General features: G+C 35.2%; 1 protein-coding gene across 1 annotated transcript in view; it reads right to left on the minus strand.

Moving 5' to 3' along the window:
• The window catches only part of LOC114081103 (contactin-associated protein-like 3), a 119,617-nt gene that overhangs the window by 89,761 nt on the left and 6,421 nt on the right, over positions 1 to 23,435 (minus strand). The window contains 4 exon segments of the mRNA XM_071602604.1: positions 3,255 to 3,516; positions 14,463 to 14,606; positions 16,437 to 16,621; positions 17,306 to 17,509. Of these exon segments, the coding sequence (XP_071458705.1) occupies positions 3,255 to 3,516; positions 14,463 to 14,606; positions 16,437 to 16,621; positions 17,306 to 17,509 (795 nt within the window).

Raw genomic sequence — 23,435 nt, forward strand, 5'->3', positions numbered from 1 at the left:
CAGGTATAATAAACAAATCAAACATTCACAAAAATACTAATTTAGGCACTAATTAGGCACAGATATTCATAAAAATAAAATGTAAAGCTAAAAAAGCATTACATTAAAATGTATGTGGTATATGTGGATGTGTTTAAGTTTTATATAAACATGCAAAAAATGTTGGCAGATATATTCTTTTTTTGTTGTTACCAGAGATTGAACCTGGGGGCACTGAACCACAGAGCAACATCCCCAGCCCTTTTTTAAAAATATTTTATTTTGAGACAGATTCTTGTTAAGTTGCTTACAGCCTTGATAAGTTACCGAGGATGGCTTTGAAATTGCAATCCTCCTTCCTCAGCCTCCCAAGCTTCTGGGATTACAGGCCTGGGCTACCACATCTGGCAGCTGGCAGAAGTATTCTTAAAAACTACATATTTGGATGAGAAAACTATGTTTTCATTTTATGTCATTTTTACATTTTCTCTTTTCCAAATTTGCTACAGTATATTCACCTATAACTATAGTTTTATTTTTTAAATACAAATATTAGTTCTTGCTCAAGCAGTCAGTCTCTTGCATCCTAAAATGAACTATCTAATCTTCTTTAAGATGATGGAACAGAGGGTGGTGGAGTCATGGACTGGCAACCAACTGAGCATGATGGAATTATCTCCTGCTGGCTCCATTACAAGGCTTTATGATGAAAATTCATACTGGCATGCGGGAGATGAATCAGTGAACAGCAAGCATCCCAGGACATTGCCCAGTGCAATTTTTATTAGCTTCCACTAGAGTATTTTGTGGCAGCAAACAACCCATGTGTCAGTGACTAACAAACTAAGGTTCATCTGTCTGTGGTTCCAAGCAACAGATCTGCATCCATTCTGTGGCATGTGATCTTTTCACCTAAGACCAAGTATGAATGCATGGCCTGCAGTTCTTCATGGCTTAGAGAAGAAAATACTTGGCAGAGTTTTGCTGTGGCTCTTAAAGCTCCTACTGCAATGTGTCAATGTCACTTCCACTTAGAATCCATTTACCAAAATGTGTCACTTGACCAAGTCTGACATTAATGGACAAAAGGTTACTTCAGGGGGCAGATGCACATTTCCCTGAAGGGAAGAGTGATTAATTGAGATCTTTAGGAATTGTCTTGTAGAAATAAGAAGATCCCAGAGAAAAAGTTTAATTCACTTAAAAACAACAAATTAGTGAATGCTTGATTTCTAGGATGCTATGAAACCTGCTTGAGTCTAATCTTATCACCTGAGGGAGGTCCCATAGTTAACTAATGTATCTAATAAATTATAAAGGTACAGACTAGTCACAGCTTTTTAAGGATAAAATCAACCTGCAGGAATCAGAAGTCATTTTGTAGCCCAGTGGAGATGTAATCTCCAAATAAAATGTGGTCTTTCTTCCTGCTGAAGTTCAGTCTTACATATAATTATTATATTTTAGTATTCCTTGCCCAAATGAGCACATAAATCCAACTCCTGAAAATGCTCTAGAAACCAGCTTTTTCCTTCTGCTTGATCTCCCACTAGTGACTTGGTTTTGGGGACTCATAATTCTCTTTTGTAGGTCATGTTTCTAACATGACCCCAAAAGTCATAGATCCTGCTCTAGAAAGTGAGAACATCTGTAAACAAGAAGATAGAGGATTTTGCTAAGATGCTAAAACATATTTGATGAAATTAACTCTGAAACAGAATTCTGAAAGAAATTCCATAATCCTAGAACTAGGAGAACAAACCAAAATGGGGGGGGGACTCTTGTGGTCTTTCCATGTAACGATTCTAACTTAAAAATTGTGGTATGGCATGTGCAAGGCCCTGGGTTCACAGTCTCTGACACCCCACCCACACACAAAAAAAAAAAAAAAAAGAAAAGAAAAGAAAAGAAAAAGGGTTCTGGCTAACAAAAAAAAGTTCAATTAATATGTGTGTGTGTGTGTATACATATATACATATGGGGGTAACCTATATCTCCATGTAAAAAATATAAACAGTTCCAGCTACTATTGCATACAGATTGTAATGCTAAACAAACCAGGATTCGGGTCACTAACTGAATTAATGCTCTCAGTTCAGCTCACAAGGAAATTCAGTATGCTGGTGGTCAATAATTTTTGGTTTATAAAAAGAAAGAAAAATTTTATTTTCACTCCCAGCTTTTCAGACCCTAAGCAAAATATCCCTTCCATATTCAACATTCATGGAGTGACATATTCTCAGCTCCAGCTGAGTTTAAACCATCATTAATTCTCATATGCAAAATGGTCCCTAATGTTCAAAGATGATATTCTCTACAAGTTATAGGAGGTTTACTCCACAACATGTAGCCTCTACCCAAGGTAGCTGCTCTGACAGAAGGGGAAAAAATATAACTTAAATTATAGACACTCCTCAAATTACTATGGAATTACCTCCCAATAAACCCATCTTAAGTTGAAAATATCACAGCCAAAAATTCTTTTAACAAACCTAATTAACCTACAAAACATCATAACTTACACTGGCCTATGTTAAGCATGCTAAGAACATACTTTAGCTTATACTTGAAAAAAAATAAGATAAAACCCATTTTTATAATAAAGTGTTGAATATCTCATTTAATTTATCAAATGCCTGTATCCAAAAAACCCACTGGCCTCACAGAACACTGCACAGTGTTGGTTGTTGGCCTCTGTGATAACAAGACTCCCTAGGTAACATGGCTGGCTGCTGCTGCCAGCACTGAGAGAGCATCTGCCATATACCTGACTGGCAAGGGAGGTCAAAATTATAAGTTCAAAGCATGATTTCTACGAAATGAATATGGGTTTTGCACCATTGTAAAGTTGAAAAATATTATGTCAAACTATTCTAAGTCCCAGACTGTCTGTATTTTGATAATCAGAGAGTGTGTGGGTGTGAAAGACAGTTAAAAGAGATCCAACCATTTTCTCAAGACTATCTAGGATCAGGCTAATGTTTTCTAGTGTTTCAAGTTTACCTCTGATTGCCAACCCTCAAATTAAGATAATAAAAGTCACATTTTAAACTCTGTAACAACTATACTTTCATGTAAACAGACTTATGTCACATTGACTCAACCATGAGCAACGTAGAGTTTCCCATTTAAAAAGGAAAATAGAATCTGTAGTTAGTTCTACTGATATTATGAATATCTCATTGTTTCAATTTTTTTATTCATTCAAAAATGACTGCTCTCAGGCTTATGGGTAAGGATGTTGATGGCTATATAAAGGCACTGTGATGTCTTACCTGCTATGACGGCTCTCACTGGCTGGCCAGGTGGGCAGAGGCTCAGCTTGAGTTTTCCATCACTAAGAACAAGGACAAGAGCCCCTGACCAGTGTAGAAACTGACTTTTCAGCAACAGCCCCGCTCAGTTCCATGTTCGAAATTGGAAAGTGACAGCTATTGAGTTCCCTCCAGTGGGGTGAGGCAGAGCCAAATAACTCCTTGAGCTCAGAAAAGTCACAGGGACAGTTTGAGGATGTGAACACGAGAAGGACACATTTCCCTGTGAATACAGTAAAGGAGGATATTAGGAAGGTGTGGTGGTGGCACTTGCAATACATTAACAATTTACTTTCCAAGATTTAAAGCTTCTGATACATCTTCTAACACATTCAGACTTTAAAAATTAGACTATCCCATCAAAAATCCATGGTATTTCCGAGATAGGTCCTTCAAATCAAGGCACTGTTATAACTGAACCTATTTCTCAGTCTGAATCTTAGGAAAATTCCATCCTCCCTGTTTCTTCCGCATCTATAAGAGAGTCTCAAGCCACATTCACTCCATCCCTATGCTGAACTGGGATAATAGATGAGTCAACTTTCCTTCCCCGAGTTGTCCAGATAACCTTACCCAATGGGAAGATGGCATTGAGGATCACCTACTCCAAGAACTGTTCCTTTCTTGTACTGATTCTATAAATATGCTAATAATGGGGTCACTCTGACCACAGGTTCTACATCTCACGTAGGACATGTGCTTCTATTTATCTTGAGAAAAAGTTGATAGGTCAGATGTCCCAAGAGGCATGCTGGCCTCCTCTCAGAAGCATTCACAGACCCTTAGGCCACATTGCCACTTAGTTGCTCCAGCTGAGGTATGATCTGTCTTATAAGATGCTTTTGTTTCATGTATTTATGTTTTAGAGGGGGTTTTTAATCTCTGGATTATCTCTCTTGTTCTAAGGACCAAATTTATTTTTATTCAGAGTGTTTCAGAATAAAAAATTTAATTCAAATAAAATAAAAACAAGAAGAGTTTTTCCCCCGGAATTACATATATTTTCACAAATTTCACATGGAAGAATACATGTCTCAAAATTGCCCTTCCTCTCCAAAATGTATCATTCAAAGAAAAACAGATAAAACTTACCAGATACCAAAACATACTACCAAATCACCAAATTTAGTCAATGTGGCACTGGTATAGACAATTAGACAAACTAATGTACAGAATAATTAAGCCACAAAAAGAGAACATATGCACAGTTAGTATGTTCTGAAGATTACGATTCAACTCATTGTGGAGAAAGTTGTATTAGCAAGCAGCACAGGAACAAATGGGTATCCAGAGGTATAATATAAAAATGTGTCTATATCTTATATCACATAAAGAATACATTTCAGTTAACCAAAGATTTTAAATAAAGATATCTAATTTAAAATTTTGCAATAAAATCCATGAGACTATATAGATTCTGTCATTTTAGAAGCATACCAAAGACAGAACACTCCAATGCTATGAAGAAATACACAGGTATATTGACCATAAATAAATAAATACACACACACATACACTATATATATATACTCAGTGTATCCTAAAATATTAAATGGAAAATTGATAAATCTGAAAAGTAAGGTTATCTATCAAATATAATCCTCTGAGAAGAAAATGTAAAAAAACTTAAAAAATAAAAATGAACAATGATCAGAAAAGCTAATCCAAATGGACAATAAATATGCCCAAAGATTAATTTGCCAATAGTCAGATAAGCATGAACTAGGAAAGAGACATTCCTTCACTCCACTGAGCTGGCAAAGTCTAAATGGTGCTTAACACACATGGCTGGCTGGGACATGATTGGTAAGCATTGTCACATTCTGTGGGTAAATTATATTCTTACAATATGAGGAAAGCAATGTGACATTTATTCAAACTTAAAACTATGAGAAATCTTTTGGCTATGAAATTCTACTCTAGAAACTTTATCCCATCAAAATAAAAGCCTCAATATCTGAAAACATGTGCAAATATTTGTAGTGGGAAAAAGTAGAACTAAGATAACTTACCCTCAATAGGAAAAAGAAGAAAATAATGAAACAATTTCATAATGGAATATTACATAACCATTATAAAATGGAACTATATATTGTAACTCAAGAAAATTTCCCAAAATGTGTTACTGAGTCAAAAGATGCAGAGAAACATATTTGTAAATACTGCCAAATTCAGATTGGTAAGTATTAATAAACATGTGTGTGAATATGAGCCTGTGACATATCTACCTGGGATTTGATCGTGCTGGATGCAATAAGGCAGGTAAACTAGCCCAGTAACATGACAGTGTTGGGAGGAAATGCAGCTCTTCAGGGAGAAGGCAGAAGGAAAGCAAAAAAAGCTAAGCAGAAAGAAAAACTGGGAGGTGACCTCAGAGAAATGGTATGGGAAGTGCTTGCCTTTCCTTCTCGCCTCCCCAAGACACAAAGATGCAAAGACACAGAGATAGACTCCCTTTGTGAAAAATCAAAAACCAGATTTCTCATGAGAGAAGCATGAAACTAACTACATTGAAGCTGGTAGCAAAATCCATAAAACCCTCACAACATAATCCCTTTCCCAACACAGTGCCAAAAGAGCGCTAGGAACCTGCAGCACTTAGCTTCTTCCCAGGGAGGAAGGAAGGGTCTGATCTGTACATCCAAGTCCAATTTTCTGAGTTTCCTGAGGGTTGCCCAAGGGACTGGTTTACTTCTTACCTGAATCTGAACCCTGAAAAGAAGGGACCCTGGATGAGAACAAAAAGAGCAGTACGGAAGATATCTATCAAGCAGGTACTCCTTATGGTACCTCCCCAGGGCTCAGCACAGAGTGCACTGCTGAAACCCCCAAATCCCAGGTTCTTCATGGGGAGGGAAAGAGATGGATTTTGTGTACAACATTCCAAATTTTCCAGGGATAGGCTTCTGCCCAACAGACTGGTTCCTTCTCACCTATCTTGAAGCAAGTTAGAAGCTGGCATGTTGTGGAAATCTAGGAGACATTGAGAACAAAGGTGGCAGCTTGGACGAGCAAGCAAGCACCTGCTATAGACTCTCAACTTCAGTAGAGCAGAAAATGAAGAAGGTTAAAAACTACCAAATTCCAGTTCCTGAAGAGAAAAAGGATTGGACTGTATGTATAAGTTTCCAACTTTTTCAGGGGCTGCCAGAGAGACTGGCTTATATCTTGTTTCTCCTGGAGCACTGATTGGACCTGGCACATTTTTTAGATACCTGTTAGCCATTGGGGGAAAAGGTGGCAGATTAGACTATCATGTAAGTAATTATCATAACCTGTCTTCATTGTATGATAAAGTGGGTAAAGAAATCACAAAATCTCAGCTTCTCTTTGGAAGGAAAGAGGTGGATCAAGTATGCAATGTTCCAAAATTTTCAGAGGCTGTATAAGGGACTGACTTTATCTCACCTGTCTAAGAGCACTGACGGGACCCAGCATATTCTAGATGCATGCGGGCCACTGAGAATAAAGGCAAAGGTTGGACTACTATGCAGTCATCTGCCAGAGCCCTTCTCCTGGTCAGCACAAAATAATCATTGAGAATCCCAGAGTCTGGCTTATCTCTGGGAAGAAGAGAGGAGAAAGAAACATATGCCAAATATCAGAACTGGCTTCAGTCTTACCATTTTCAGAGCATTCATGAGACCTGGTGTAATCTAGATGTCTGTGTGCCTCTGAGAACTCAAAGGAGTCCTGGTGTGCTGCTGCATCAGAAAACTAGTGATACCACAGACAGAAAATAGAAGCATCAAAAGATTGTGAATTAAAGAAAGAAAGATAAAAGAAACAGGCAAATCTCCTAACTGGCAGTTTACGCAAATAAATCCAGCAAAGACACATATACAGAGAGTTTGAAAGGTCCCTGGCAGGGCTTCCTACTGAGGGTCTTGTTGTATACAAATCTTGTTCATGAAGACTGGAAAAGATGGTTGTTTGTTCTAATGTGCAGGTACTGACACTAAGAGACAAGGAAAATGAACAATTAGGAAAACATGCCTGTCCAAAAGGAACAAGATAAAACTCCAAGACCCCAATTTTACTGACACGTAACATATGAATTTCCTGGCAGTGTTCAAAATGAACTTGGGAGACAAATGCATGAACAAAATGAAATTTTAGCAAAAATTCATATGAGCCAAAAGAACTCTTGACCTGAAAGAAAACAGTAACTGAAATGAAAAAAATTCAATAGAAAAATTCAATCTACATCAAAACATCATACTAGATCAAGCAGAAGAATCACTGGATTTGAAAACAGGTCATTTGATATAAGCCAGTCAATGGCATAATAGGAAAAAAAAAGTGAAAAAGAATAAAGAAAAATCTTGGTGGCTTATAGGACACCATTGAATAAACCAATATATACAATTATGAATGTCCAAGAAAGAAAAGACAAAGACAAAAACTTACTCAAAAAAATAATGGAAAAAAAACTTCTGAAATTTGGGAAAAAAAAGGAATATCTACATTTAGGAAATCCAAATAAGAGGAACAAAACAATTCCACAGTGAGAGACATTACAATCAAATTGTGAAAAGTCAGACACAAAGAGAATTGTGAGATCAGCCAATGAAAAGGGACATGTCACATAGAAGAGAACTTCCTCAAGACAGTCACTGGGTTTTTCAGCAGAAACTTTGAAAGGCAGTGGAATATTTCAAAATGCAGAAAGGTAAAAACTGCCAACCAAGAATACAATACTTGGTAAAACTGTCCTTTAAAATTGAAGAGACATAACGATATACCCAAACAAACCTGAAAAAGTCTATTATTACAAGATCAGTCTTACAAGAAATGTTAAAAAAGAGAATTCTTCAAGTTGAAAAAAAAAAACAAAGCTAAGAAGCACCATCAATGCATATGGAAGTATAAAACTTGCTGCTAAAGGTAAATACATAAATAAGTACAGAATAATGTAACATTGTAACAGTACTGTGGAAATTGCTTTTTCAATTCTAGTATAAAAGTTAAAGACAAAAATTTTTAAAACAATTATATAAAATATCTTCATGGTTACACAATGCAAAATGATGTAAATTTTGATATTAATAATATAAAGTCTATGGAGAAAATTAATAATGTAGTTTTTATATGCAATTGAGGTTGATTAGATGAAGTAGACTGTTATAACTATACAATATTTTAGTTAATTCTAATTGTAATCACAATGAAGGTATGGAAAATAAAGAAAGAAATCAAAGCATCTCACCATAAAAAAAATTTAAAAAAAGGAAGACAGTATAAAAGGAAAACAAGGACAAAAGACATATAAGATAGGTAGCAAACCTTTAACAAAATGCTAGTAACCTCTTTCTGTGATACAATAAAAATTAAACATTTGGTATGGTTCCTGATACATAGTTCCTATAATCCTTGAGCTCTAAGTGCCTTCTGTACACTCAAGAGAAGTCTGGTAACTGAGTGCTACTCCTATGTACCTGCAAGATCGGAGCTAGTTGCCAGGAAGACCAAGGAATCATTAGAGGCATGGAAATTTCCACTGCATAACTTGAGGTCCTGGAAGGCAAGAAAAGATGAAGGTTGAAATTAATCCAAGAGCTATTGGCTTACTCTATCTATCAATGTCAAAAAACATCCAAAAAGGAGCTGGGGTTGTGGCTCAGCGGTAGAGTGCTCGCCTAGCATATGTGAGGCCCTGGGTTCGATCCTCAGCACCACATAAAAATAAATAAATTAAATAAAGGTATTGTGTCTAACTTCAATTAAAAAATAAATATTTTTTTTTTAAAAATCCATAAAAATCATTAAACAAAGGGTTTGGAGAGCATGCAAGTATCCATGTGTCAGGAATGTCAGGAATGTAGTGTGTCCTAAACCATGATGTCAAAAGCTCTTATGTTTAGAACTCTTCCATAATTTATCCTAAGTACCTCATCTGGCTGCTTATTAGTGAGTAACTTTTAAAATAAACTAGTGATAGCAAGTAAAGTGTTTTCCAGAGTTTTGTGAGCTATTCTTGCAGATTAGTGAACCTGAACTGGGGGAACTGTGATGACTTTGTAGGCAACTTTGACAAAAGTATGGGTAACCCAGAGACAGGGTACTTGCAAATGTCATTTTAAGAAAGGACAGTCTTGTAAGACTGATTCCTTAAGAGTATGGAGTATGACACTAATTTGGAGTACCAAGTACCAGAATTGCTCTGAATTGTAGGACACACAGCTGGTGTCCAAGAATTGGAGAACTGGTGTTAGAAAAGGTAACATAAATTTGGCATCAGAAGGAAAGATACCACACACATTTAGTGTTAGAAATGCTATAAGCAAAAATATTCACCTTCCTCATTAATGATTGCTTTACTATGAATAAATTAAATTCCTCAACCAAAAGACACAAGAGTGATTGAACAGATGAAAAATCAAGATCCAAATATGTGTTTCTACAAGAGACTCAGGTTTACATATAAGAACAGATACAGTCTGAGTTAAGTAATGCAACAAAATATTCCATGCAAGTTATAACCAAAATACAGCATGGGTGGCTAAATATATATCAACCAAAATAAATTTTGAGTCAAAAAGTATTACCAGAGACAAAACTTTAATAACATCAAAGAATAATAAGTGTCAATTCACCAGTAAGATACGATAATTATAAAAATAAATGTACTAACATCAGAGAACCTAAATATATAAAGCAAACATTGACACAACTGAAGCAATTCAATATAGTAGGATACTTCAATGTCCAACTTTCAAAACTGGATAGAACCATCACCACAGAAAATCAAAAAAGAAACAGTATATTTGAACAACAATGTACACCAAATTGTATACACAGTGAATTCTACTCAATAGCAGAATACACATTCTTCTCAAACACATATGAAACTTTCTCTAGGATAGATCACATACTAGGTCACAAACAAGTCATAACAAATTTAAGACTAAACTCATTAAAAAGTTCTTTTCTGATCACTATGGAATAAACTGGAATTCAACAGGTGAAGGAAAACTGGAAAATTCACAAATGTGTAAAAATTAAACACTATGCCTTTTTCTATTTGATTGTTTGTTTGTTTTTGGTACTGGGGTCTGAAACCAGGGCACCATATATGTAAGGCATGCAGGCATGCACTTTACCACTAAGCTACGTGCCCACTGTTTCTTTTTTTTTCCCCCAATTTTATTTTTATTTTGGGAAATTTTGCTAAATTTCCCAAGCAGACCTTGATCTTCTGATCCTCCTGCCTCAGTCTCCTCAGGAATTAGAATTAAAAACATGTGCTACCACTCCTGGTAATAAAAGGTCTCTGGAATAATCCAGTGCATCAAAGCATACATTGAAAAAGGAATTAGGGCTGGGGCTGTAGCTCAGTGACAGAGCACTTGCCTGGCATGTGTGAGGCACTGAGTTCAATCCTCAGCACCACATAAAGACAAACAAATAAAGTAAACGCATGCTGTCTATCTACAACTACAATTTTTTTTAAAAAGAAAGAAAGAAAAAGGAATTAGAAAATACCACGAGACAAATGAACATGAGAACACTCCATGTCACAATTTATGGAATAGAACATGATAATTCATGCCCACTCTGAAAATGAAGGAAGATATAAAACAAAAACCAAACTTTATAACTCAAAGAACTAGGCAAAGAAACAAAGCCCACCCACCTCATCAAATAAATGAAATTATAAAGGTTAGAAGATAAACCAATGAAGGAAAGAATAGAAAAATTAATAAAATTAAGTTGGTTTTTTGAAAAAAAAATTGAGAAAATTCACACAGTTTTAGTTACACAAGATAAAAGGGAAAACTGAAATAAATAAGACCAGATATGAAAGAAAAGGCATTATAACTGATAACACACAAATTAAAAGGATACTAAGAGACTGTAAGATCAATTAAATGCCAATAAATTTGATGACATAGAAGAAATGCATAAATTTCCACAAAGGTATAACCTATTAATAACAAGTGATGAGGGTCTGGGGTTGTGGCTCAGCGGTAGAGCACTCGCCTAGCACACGTGAGGCCCTGGGTTCGATCCTCAGCACTACATAAAAACAAATAAAAATAAAGGCATTGTGTACAACTAAAAAAATAAATATTTTTTAAAAAATAACAAGTGATGAAGAAAGAGGCAATCTCAATAGATCTGGAACTAGAATAGTAAGAATCCTGAAATGATGATTAAAATATCCCACCAAAGAAATATTTAAAGAATTGAAGCCAATTCTTCTCAAACTCTTTTAAAAACATAGAAGAGAACATTTCCAAACTCATGCAGAGACCAGCAACACCCCTACAACTAAAATTATAGATGATTTATAAAACAAAACCACAAAATAATACTTCTGATGAACACAGAAAAAATATACAACAAAATATAAGAGAACTGAATTCAACAACATGATTAAAGGAATAACACATTATGACTAAGTGGGATTTACTCTTGGGATATAAGGGTGGGTCAATATATGAAAATCAATTAATGTAATAGACTAAATAAATAGAACAAAGGATTTAAAGAATCACTTGATTATTTCAATTGATGCACAGAAGGCATTTGAGAAAATTCAACACCATTTCATGCTAAAAACTCCAACAATTAAGAATAGAAGGATATAACCTCAACATAATAAAAGTCATATGTAGAAAACCTACAGCTAATATGCTCAATGGTAAAAAAAAAAAAAATAAAAGTTTTTCCTTGAAGAATAAAGCAAGAATGCCCTACCATTTATAGTCAACATCTTAATAAAAACCAGAGTCAGCAATTAGGCAAGATAAAGAAACAAAAAGCACCTGAATTGGAAAGGAAGAGGTAAAGTTATCACTTTTTGCAGGTGACACCTTAGAAAAGATACTAAATATTTAAAAAATTGTAATTAGGGCTGAGGTTGTGGCTCAGTGGTAGAGCACTTGCCTAGCATGTGTGAGGCATTGGATTCTCAGCGCGAAAGGAAGAAAGGAAGGAAGGAAGAAAGGAAGGCTCACCAATAATAAAAATATTTTTAAAAACTATAATTAATGAGAAAAAGTAATGAAGTTGTAGGATAAAAAACATCAACACAAAAATAATCTGTTGTGTTTCTGTGTTAGTCAGCTTTCTGACTAAGTGTGACAGAATACCAATCAACTCATAAGAAGGGAAGATTTATTTTGGCTCACAGTTTCAGAGATTTCAGTCTATGGGTTGCTTGACTCTGCTGCTTTGGGCCTATTGTGAGAAAGTATATCATGGTGAAAGCATATGACCAAGGAGGCCTATTCACCTCATGGCAGCTAGGAAGCAAAGAGAGCAAAAAGAAGAAGCTGGAGTCCTAATGCTCCCTCAAGGCTCATGTGTTACAAGCCTGGTTCTCTCTATGGTCCAGTGACCATAGTATGAAACTATGAGCCAAAATAAACCTTTCTTCCTTATAAATTGATAATCACAAGTATATTGTCACAGTGACAGAAAGCTGACAAACAGAGAAATTAAGAAAGCACTCTCATTTACAGTACCATCAAGAAGAATAAAACACTGAGGATAAACTTAACTAAGCAGGTAAGAAAACATGAAAACTTGGAGTATATAGAAAACTCCAAAACAAAGATAAAATAAATAAGACAGAGAAACATGTCATGTTCATGAATGGTACAATAGTACTGTTAAAATGGCAATACTATACAAAGTAATATACAGAGTCAATCCATTCATTACCAAAATCCCTATGGCATTTTTTATTGAAATAGAAAATAGCCCTAAATTTCATATAGAACCATAGAAGATCCTATATAGCCAAAGCAATCTTGAGAAAAAAAAGAAGAGAGCTGGAGACATCATATATTTTGTTTTCAATATATATATTAAAGTTACAGTAATTGAAAGATAATGGTATGAGCATGAAGATAAACATATCAACAAAAGAAACAGAATAAAAACCAAAAATAAATCCACACATATACAGGCACCCGATGTTCCACAAGAGTGCCCAGAATATATCACAGGGAAAGGATGGTCTCTGCAATAATTGGTGTGGGGAAAACTGTATATTGGACTCTGTTGGGCACCATAAGCAAAACTCTACTCAAAATAGATTAAAGGCACAGTAAATGTAAGACCAAGAACTGCAAAACCATAAGACAAAACAGGGGAAAGCTTTATGACATGGCCTTGGCAATTATTTCTTGGTTATGACACTAGAAATACAATAATATAAGCAAAAATAGACAAGTGGGAGTACCTCAAACTAAAAACAGTACTGTAGAACAAAGGAAACAACCAGGAGTGAAAAGGTATCCTGTGGAGGAAGAGGTTTACCCACCGTATATCTGACAAATGATTAACTTCCAAAACATACAAGGAACTCCAGAAACTCAACAGCAAAACCAGTATGTTGGTGGGAATATAAAATGATGCAGTCACTAGGGAAAGTCAAGTGGAGGTTCCTCAAAAGGTGAAGACTACAACTACCAAATGATCCAGCAATCCCATTTCTGGGTATTTATTTGAAAGATTTGAAATGAAGATCTCAAAAATATTTTTCACTCCCATGTTTACTACCATTATTCACAATAGCCCAAATGTAGAAACAATATAAACATCTATCAGAGGATGAGTGGATATAGAAAACACACACAAAGTGGAATATTATTCAACTTTTAAAAGGAAATCCTGCCATATGCAGCTATATATATATATATATATATATATATATATGAACCAGGATAACATTATGCTAAGAGAAATAAGCCATTTGCAGAAGGACATATACTGCATGATTCCACTTAAATGGGTTATATAAAACAGTCAAACTCAGAGAAGCAGAGAATAGAATGGTAGTTACCAGGGAATAAGAGCAGAGGAAAATGGGGATTTGCCACATAACTCATGTAAGTTTCAGTTAAGGAAGATAAATAAATTCTACAGATCTGCCTATAGTTAATACGTTATTGCACACTTAAGAATTTCTTAAGAAAGTGGATCTCATGTTAAGTATTCTTATTACCACAAAAAGTGTATTAAAAACTGTTACATAATCTCATTTCATTTTTTGTAACATTATGTATCCATTTCATATATATAGAAAAATTATATCAAACATAAACAAAAAATATGTATGATTTGTACCTTTAGAAGAAATATATTTTAAAACGGAATCAACAAAACAAATTGCACCTCTTTTCTCTACTAAAGCACACATTTGGACTTTCTTACCATGATGAGTATCTCTGGTTTGTGTTTCTTGGACAAATCAATGATATCCACTCCATTATAAAAGAGATTTTCAAAACACCCATTGAAGCTTTTATGTGGGAACACCACTGATTTTCCAAGTCCAGGAATCCCTCCAAAGCTGATCTTAGAAAGAATAAAATGATATAAATAATATTATTTAATTATTTTCTGATTATCTGCTCAAAACATTAATGATCTTCAAATTTGCTTTGCATATTATATTGTCATATTAATTACAAATAAAATTTTAAAATGCAGATTTATCATTGTCTTTATTATAGAGAGACTCAATTCTCTAGTCATATGATTCTTGTCATCATTTTTAGATGAGAATATTGTATCCTTATTTCCATGATGATCTGTGTAACAACTTATCCCAGTGTATCATCCCTAAAGAAAAGGGGAAGAGTAAAACTGCATGTTACTGAATGCCCCCTTTCTGTTCCCAAAATCCTTGCCAAGTTAAGGGAACCCTGAGAGCAAGCCTGGGCTGGAAAGTCCTGTTATATATTATCTTAAAGGAACTGGGCTTTCTCTTACACAAAATGGGAAGTAGGGCTACTAAGTGCTACTGTAGACAGCTATTTTCTTACATGTACACCCAGACAGTACTCCTTAGGATGCTGGTTAGACATGCTAACTAATCAGCTAATGCTGATGAATGCACTGCTTCTGCAGTCTAAGATATAAAACCCCTCTCTGAGTAGGGATCAGCATAGATTGAGCATACTGTGGAAAGAAGAATATGTGTTAATAGTCCAGCCACCACCACCGGACAAAGTGCCATGAGGAACAGAGGCACCAGTTGTCAAAGCACCATGAAAGGCAAAAGTGCTATCTGCAATCCCGTCAACACTGAACTCTTTTTGGAGGTAGCACTGATCTGTTGTGAGGGTTTCCCAATAAATCACATGTCTTTCATGCTATCTCTGGGCACTTTCTTTGGCTTTCCCACAACCTACCCCACTGTGCCCTGGTACAATTGGGGCTGTGGACATGACACCTACTATGAAGGCATTTGACTTTGCCAACCTTTATAGTAGCCAAGATTTTAGGGCACTGGCCTTTTCCATATCATTTTTAGGTTGGAAAAGTCTATTCATTGATAATCTTATTCAAGAGCAGGATCTTCCATTGATCTCCACCACTGAGGTCAAATGAATGTCAATATTTTCTGGTTTTCTTGTTCTATCTGATACATGTGCTGAGCAGAATCATCAGAAAAAAATCAAATGCTGCATTTCAGTGTGGAGTAGATGTATGTGGGCAATACACTGCTAACATTGTTAAGGCTTCAGAAATACTAAGAAACATTTATTTTGATTTGTCTGCATTTGTCTCTCGTTAATACATCAGGATACTTGTTGATTGTTTCTCCAGGTTATCCCAGGTCACTAATTCTGTTTACTACTATCCCATAAGCAAAAGAAATTTCCAGGGCTCACATTCAAAAACACTAGATATAATACAGAAGACTTATCTGAAAGAATGCCTTAAAATATTGGTTTTTTGTATTTATTTATAGCTTTTCATCCAAAAACATGCTAACTTCCTGGCATGAGTGCTTATTCTCATCTGAGGACTAACATCCATAAGGATAAAATGTCTCAATAGTGTATATTTGTGCCATCATGCGCCGAATTACAATTACGTTCAATGATGGCCCTCACATTTGTGGGCATCCCATAAGAATATGTTGCCTGGTGATGCCATAGTCATATACGTTGGTGTAAGTACACTCTAAAATGTTCACACTACAATTAAATCACCTAATGATGCATTTCTCAGAATGTACCTTGTTGATAAGCAGTGTTCAACCTACTGTGTGATAATAATCCATAGGAAATAATTCACCAGATTCTGAATTCCTAGGAAAGAGTATGTATTCAATGTAGCAGTTCTTTCTCTAGAGGGTTATATTTCATTTAAGTGCAAAATCTATAATGTCCACACCTTATAATCAAGATCTAAAAGGCTGGCCTCTCCCTCTGCCTGGAAACGGTGAGTATGTTTGTCCACTGTGAAATTGATGTGTGTGTTGAGGACCTCAATGAGGACAGAATGCCAGTGTTGGTCATCCAGCAGACTGCCCAAGGTGAGGGTCACCTGGGCATCTAGGGAGGGCAGGTTAGCACCACCTGAGAAGAGAGTAAAAGTCAATGCAGTATTATTCCACCCATTCAATACTATGGTTTCTACTGGGAGATTTGTCACAGCAATTACTCTTTCCTTATATCCTCCTATCCAAAAAGCTAGTTAGATAGTTTAATGTTAATCCTAAACACAATATAGTTTTGACCTTTGAGCAATTTCTTCTCTTATTTGTTGTTCTTTGTATTTGCTTTTCTGATTCAATAAAAAGTAAGGATCAGGGAATCTCCCTGTATATTTCACATTCATTCAATGTTTCTAATGACATTTTCACTTAATGTAAAAATATTTTCTTCTTAGGAAAGAAGAAAAGTAATGCTACTATCTCAAAATTTTACAATCATCCATTCATCTTTATGATATTATCAGGTTATTTATTGGACAGCTGATGATGGCTCTATACAATTATCAAACTATAATACTGTTTACATAAATACATGGTTAAGACAGACATGTAGCCGCTAAGATGCCACAACTGTAGGATGAACACGTTCCCCTTGCTTAGACAGCTCTTGTTTGTACCAATCACTCCAAGGAATTATTTATAAGACCTTCTTTCATTCTTAAATGGATTGGTTTCAGTTTAAATTAACTGCTTAAGAAAAAAAAAGTATAAAAAGCATTTTCATCTAAGTAATCACATTTTAAAAAGCAATTCCTTGTCCTTTTACCTGAATTAAAGAACAAGATGAGTTTTCCTTTAACTAATTCTAGGGTGATATGTTTGCCATTTTGTCCTTCTCTGTGGAGTAGAATCCCATCACTCTGCCTGGTTTTAAATTTCAAAGTAATGATCTCCTTCATTGAACTGATGGATTTCTGATTAATTGTGTACAATAAGAAACTTTTTCCATCAAAATTAACCATCTCAGATCCTACAATGGAAAACATCAAAAAGTGATTCTAGATATATTTTCATTACTGCATTGAAATATATAAGTCAACACACATGTACATATGTAGTCTATTTCTGGTTTGCTTAACATAGGTGGAAATACCCACTGCCAACTTCCTCTTGATACTAGAGTTAACACACATCATCTCTCTGTTTGCTTTTTCTGACTTTTTTTTTTTGTTTTAAGACAGTATCATCTAGAAGTATTTGTGTTCCTCTCCTTCCAATTGCACCTATCTTTGTATTTGCTTTTCTGATTCAATAAAAAGTAAGGATGAGGGAACAAGCTGAAGTTAATCCCCCTTGCACAAAATCTCCCTGTATATTTCACATTCATTCAATGTGAAATTGACACTACTGGTGTTTGGAAAGGATAAAACTGTTATCACATACTGGTAAAAGGTGTCAGTGTAAATAGCTTTATTGTTTGTGACCCAGTAGTTTAGACATTTAACAGTTCTCACTTTAATATACTGGTGTCCAGTCATAAGAGTCATGCATGCACATCCCAGATTCACTAAGTACCATTTTAAACTCATCTGAAGGGCACGCTAATACAAGCTGTACTTTTTCTCAATGTTGTGGCTGAGTCAAATCACAAAAGGCACACCTATTTTATGATGCACCTCAATAACTAAGAAGGTCATTCCATTGGGATGCCACCATTTTTCTCTGAACTTACTGACAATATCTTACTTTTTTGGTATCAACACTACTTTTATCAGTTTGTGCCAAAAAGTTACATGTTATCATTCATATACATGGGTTGGGTGAAACTCATTGTAAGTGATTGCCTAGCACATATAAGGCCCTGGGGTTTGATTCCAATCACAACACATGCACACAGACACATCATCAGTCAAAAACAATTGCAAAGAGAACAGTACAAAGGAGTTCATACAGTATGGCACCATGGTGCTGGCCTATAATCCCAGGGACATAGGAGACTGAGGATGGAGGATTTCAAGTTTGAAATTGAGAAATTTAATGAGACCCTGTCTCAAAATGAAAAATAAAAGCAAAAAAAAAAAAAAAAGAGCTTGGAATGTAGCTCAGTGGTAGAGCACACTGGGTTTAATCACTAGTATTGAAAAATTGATTGATTAATCAATTAATTATTAATTTTAAAAAGGAATTCATATTGCCTAGAAAAAAATCTCCTCTTGCATTTTTCATACATAACTGTCTTTTAAAAATACATGTGTACTAAATGAAGACAAAGCAAATAATAAAAGACCTTCGTGTCTTTCAAACCAATGTTAGTTATTTACTTTCACAGAAAGTTGTGGCCAATGTACACATGGACATACATTTAATTCAGACTAAAATATTTTTATTAAGTCATTTATGTTCACAAAGTTGTGAACATAAATGACTTAATAAAAATATTTATTATGTGTAGCTTCCTTTTTAAAATTCGGAAGTTCAATTCACATGTATAGTGTGTAATATATAAACACTACATTGTCTAGAAATCATGTAAACTAAATAATTACTCTTCATTTTATAATTAAACAAACATGCCTGGTAAGAATATAACTAGTCAAGTTCAAATGAAGTTCTCAAGCTTATTAGATGGCAATGAAATAATGAAATCCTGGTAATGAAGAATTGATATGATTTCACATTTTAGCAGTACATATTCCTATGTATGTCACTGAGAGCATTAAAAATAACTAAGGCTTGCTTTTGCAGTTAGCCAACAAGGAAATTTTGTTCTGCACATGATTTTGCCAAGACTATTTTGGTCAAAAAGATTTTACCCTCATCCTCCCTGTTGCCACAATGGTTCGCAATAGTTAAATTATTAAAGCATCAGAATCTTCTGGAGTGTTTGCTGCACACAGATTGCTGAGACATAGCCCTGAGTTTCTGAGTGAACAGGTCTGAGGTAAAATCTAAGAATCTGCATTTCAAACAAATTCCCTCCTGGTGTCCATGTGCTTGAGCTGGTGATCATACTTTGAGATCCACAGCTTTAAACCACCTAAATTATATTTCTTGGAGATTCTTCTCAGGCAAAATGGGCTAGTAAAAATTTTACTGGGTAACCACGACACAAAATAATGGCCTTAAAACCCTTTTGTCCTAATGCTTTGAGTTATTTTCTAACACTTTGTCTAGAATAGTTAACCATATATTAATCACCAAAATATATATTATAAGAAAAATCCAAAATGTACATTGACAGATTTTTAAAAGCTTATTGGATGACCAAATTAGAATATAGATCTATAGCTAAGTGAGTATAACAGCCCTAGTAGTTCAAAATCTTCAAGGATATAAACTTAACCTCAACTTTAGGGGTTTAAAATGATAGACAAAATTTAGGAACTGCTTTTTGAAGTCTAGAATATTAGGATCTCTCACTCTTTATCTGTAATTATTTGCATAACTCTCAAGCCCATTACTGTACAGACCCCTGAGCTAATTTGTAAAGGGTTGTTAAACATAAAATCAACAACAACAACAACAACAAAAATGCAGCAGAGAGCACACATGGCCTGCATGGCCTGACATACTGAGCATCTAGCCCTTTCCAGAAGTTCCTCACTCTGACTCTACAGAAGTATCCTATGATGTTTACTGGGCTGGTGCTGACTGTTCAGAGGTGGCAGTGATAAGAATCAGCTCACAACCAGACATTCTGGCATCCAATTTTTATTTCACTGAAAACCCCATTATGTTTAGGACCTCACAAATTATTTTTGTTGACATCCATACTGCACAATTCAATATACTCCGTTTATGACTATGGTTAGAATGGTAAAGAACTGGTCAATATTTTAGCACCTGGCTATGTATTTCTGTGTATAATATAAAACATTGGCCTTGATATTAATAGGCTTCTATAGATTGAAATTCTTCTTTGAAGGATATTCACAATTTTGTTCTATTATTAAAACTCCATCTTTTCCATCTTATGTCATTTTGACTTAATTCCATTCATTCCAAAAGTATGGCCCATTCGATTAATACTGATGTAGCACCTAGCTTGTGTCACCACTCACTGTGCTGGATGCTGGCACAAGCAGGGGCCAGGACAGGTCTGGTTCTAGCCTCTCCAAGCAACAATCCTCTTATTCTCTGGTACTTTCTTACTTATATTGTCATGAAGAAATACAATTCATAGGGAAAATCTTCAAGTCTTACAGGGTTGCTAAGGAAACTACAGAAGTAAAGAAACAGCTTATAGCTCAAAATAAAAGCAGGAGAAAAAAGGCTCTCCTTTGGTGACAATGTCCAGAAATAAAGAATACAAAGAATTAAGGAATCTTGATGAACTGCCAATCATGCACCCTTCACATTAAATTTGCAGATACACATCAGAAAGTAGTCAGCCATGACTTTACATTTATAATAAAAGAAAACACATTATCACAACAGATAATTTAAAATATAAATAGAACCTCTATTATAGGCCTCACCAAAAGTAATCATTCTGATAAAATATTATCTACCTAACAATGTTCACAAATAGATTTGAATATTTAAACAAATCAGAGTGTCAGTAAATATAATTTTTCAAAATCAGCATTAAATACTCAAAGTGAATTTGTAAAAGCAATAAATTTAAAATAAATGTAAAGTTTAAAAAACATTTTGGGATACAAAGCATTTCATCAATAAGTCAATAGTAGCAATTTCTCTGAAAGCATTGATGGGGGAGCTCCGCCAGGCAGGTCCCTTAAACTTACCTATTCACTAAGTATTACCTTCCCTGATCCTTGTGCCACTGATCTCAGTGTTACCTAGAGAATTAAATTACCTAAGATGCTCTTTTTTGAATCATTCCATTGTTATAAGATTTTTGCTGTTTAACTATTAAATAAATAAAACTTTACATATCCATAATGAATACAAATAATCCACTACAATATGTGGATGAAATATCCAAATTATACATCAAATTTCAACTTGGCATTCCATTTAAAATGGCTTTTACAAGAGTCTTCATAAAAGTGTCTCTGTATATAATCCAACTATTTCAATCATTGAGGTATTTGAAAAGAGAAGATACATATCATGCACACAAGGTAGGAAGTGATAGTTTCCCCAGTTATAAGACTACAAACTTATATTCCAAAAACAGTGGGAGGAAATACTTGTGATTTCACTTTATCATCAATAACTTCCTTAATAGATTAATTTTTTATGTTTCAGTCTCTAACACACTATGGTTGGAATATATATTAATATGGCAAAGAATGGTCAATATTTTATCAACTGGCTATGTATATATGTGTATGTCATAAAACACTGGTTTTTGTCACCACTCATTATGCTGGATGCTGGGATAAGGAGGAACCAGGACATCATCATAGGATACTTCTATAGAGCAGGAGTGGGGAAATTCTGGAATGGTTCTTACGTAGTAATGTATTAGGTAAAGGCATCCATCTAACCAGTAGTGAGGCTAAATATGTGCTGATACATTTCCACTTTCTTAATCTAGTCCACAAAAAGCCATTCCAAACAATGAAAATGACAAAGTGCAGTGGGCTGTGGAGCTATCCTGAGAAGGTTGGACTCCTGGTTCCACCTTAGAAGACTCACTCAACCTCCTTTGCCTCAGTGTCCTCATTCACAGGGCATAAGAGTCCCCCACAGAACTATCATGAATATTAAACCATTTAATGTCTATGAGTGTGCAAACATGGTAAGTCCTCAGTGGGATTAGTTACATCATTATTGTTGGTGCTCTGGGCAAAGAAAATGAGATTTAACCATAGCTAAAAACTACCTTTGCTTTTGACCATGATGGAGGTAACAGGAGAACTTAAATACTTAAATGTTCTTGGAGTATTTAATGCTGATTTTTAACAGTTTTATACCTCACTTGAAACAACCAAAAATAAGGTCCCTTAAACTTACCTATTCACTAAGTATTCCCTTCCCTGACCCTTGTGCCACTGATCTCAGTGTAAGATACTCTTTTTTGTATCATTCCACTGTTATAAGATTTTTGTAAACCATTGAAACAATGGTTTACAAAACATTTGCTATTAAGCAACAAAGAAGAGTGAAATGTATAAGAAATGAGAGGCAAGAGATAAGCTTTATGACTGCTTGGATCTTAACCTTCAAAGAGTTCCCAGCACATGAGCAGGAAAGGAAAACTGAGGCAGAGACCAGCGACTTCCTGAGTTGAAAATAGCATGAAGAGTCTGTTAGAATGAGGCAGCTAGAGCTCCCAGGCAAAGAACAGGGGAGGAGAAAGATGAACTACAAGAGAGCACAGGTGGTTTGCAACAGAGTCCTAAAGCAATAAATGAGCTGTATATTGATAGAATGCACCCTTAAGGAAATCCAGCAAGACTAAGGAAAGAAGCTTCTGGAAGGACTAGCTAGAAGTAGCATTTCCCATGCACACAAGTTGGTCATGGTGACCGTGTGATCATCCAGAATGAAGACCACACAGCTCACTAGTTTGGGATCAAGTACTTAGAGGATCTAACCTCAGTGGTGGGGAGGCATTGGCCCCAGATTAAACACTGCTCTGGTGAGGCTAAGACCTTGAAGCATTGACTTGCTATAGTCCAATGTGTCTTTGAATGAACGAAAAGAATACAAGGATGCAAAAATATCTAGCATCCAACAAGGTAAAAGTCACAATGTCCAACAGCCAATTGAAGACAGGTGGAAGCTGGAAAACGCGGCCCTCATGAGGAAAAATTATCAATCAAAACGTACACACACCTGAAAAATATAATTGGCAGAGATACATGAAAGTTACTTAAAAGAGTGAAAGCCTCAAGATCTGAAATGAAAGATAAACTGAATAGATTCAAAGGAAATTAAACACTGAAGAAGAATCATGAACCTGAAGACATCAATAGAAAAATACAAATTGAAATGAAGAGAAAAAAAGAATTTAAAAAAAAAATGAGCTGGGCCTGGTGGCA

The sequence above is a fragment of the Marmota flaviventris genome, chromosome 16, assembly GCF_047511675.1.
Source record: "Marmota flaviventris isolate mMarFla1 chromosome 16, mMarFla1.hap1, whole genome shotgun sequence".
NCBI lineage: Eukaryota > Metazoa > Chordata > Mammalia > Rodentia > Sciuridae > Marmota > Marmota flaviventris.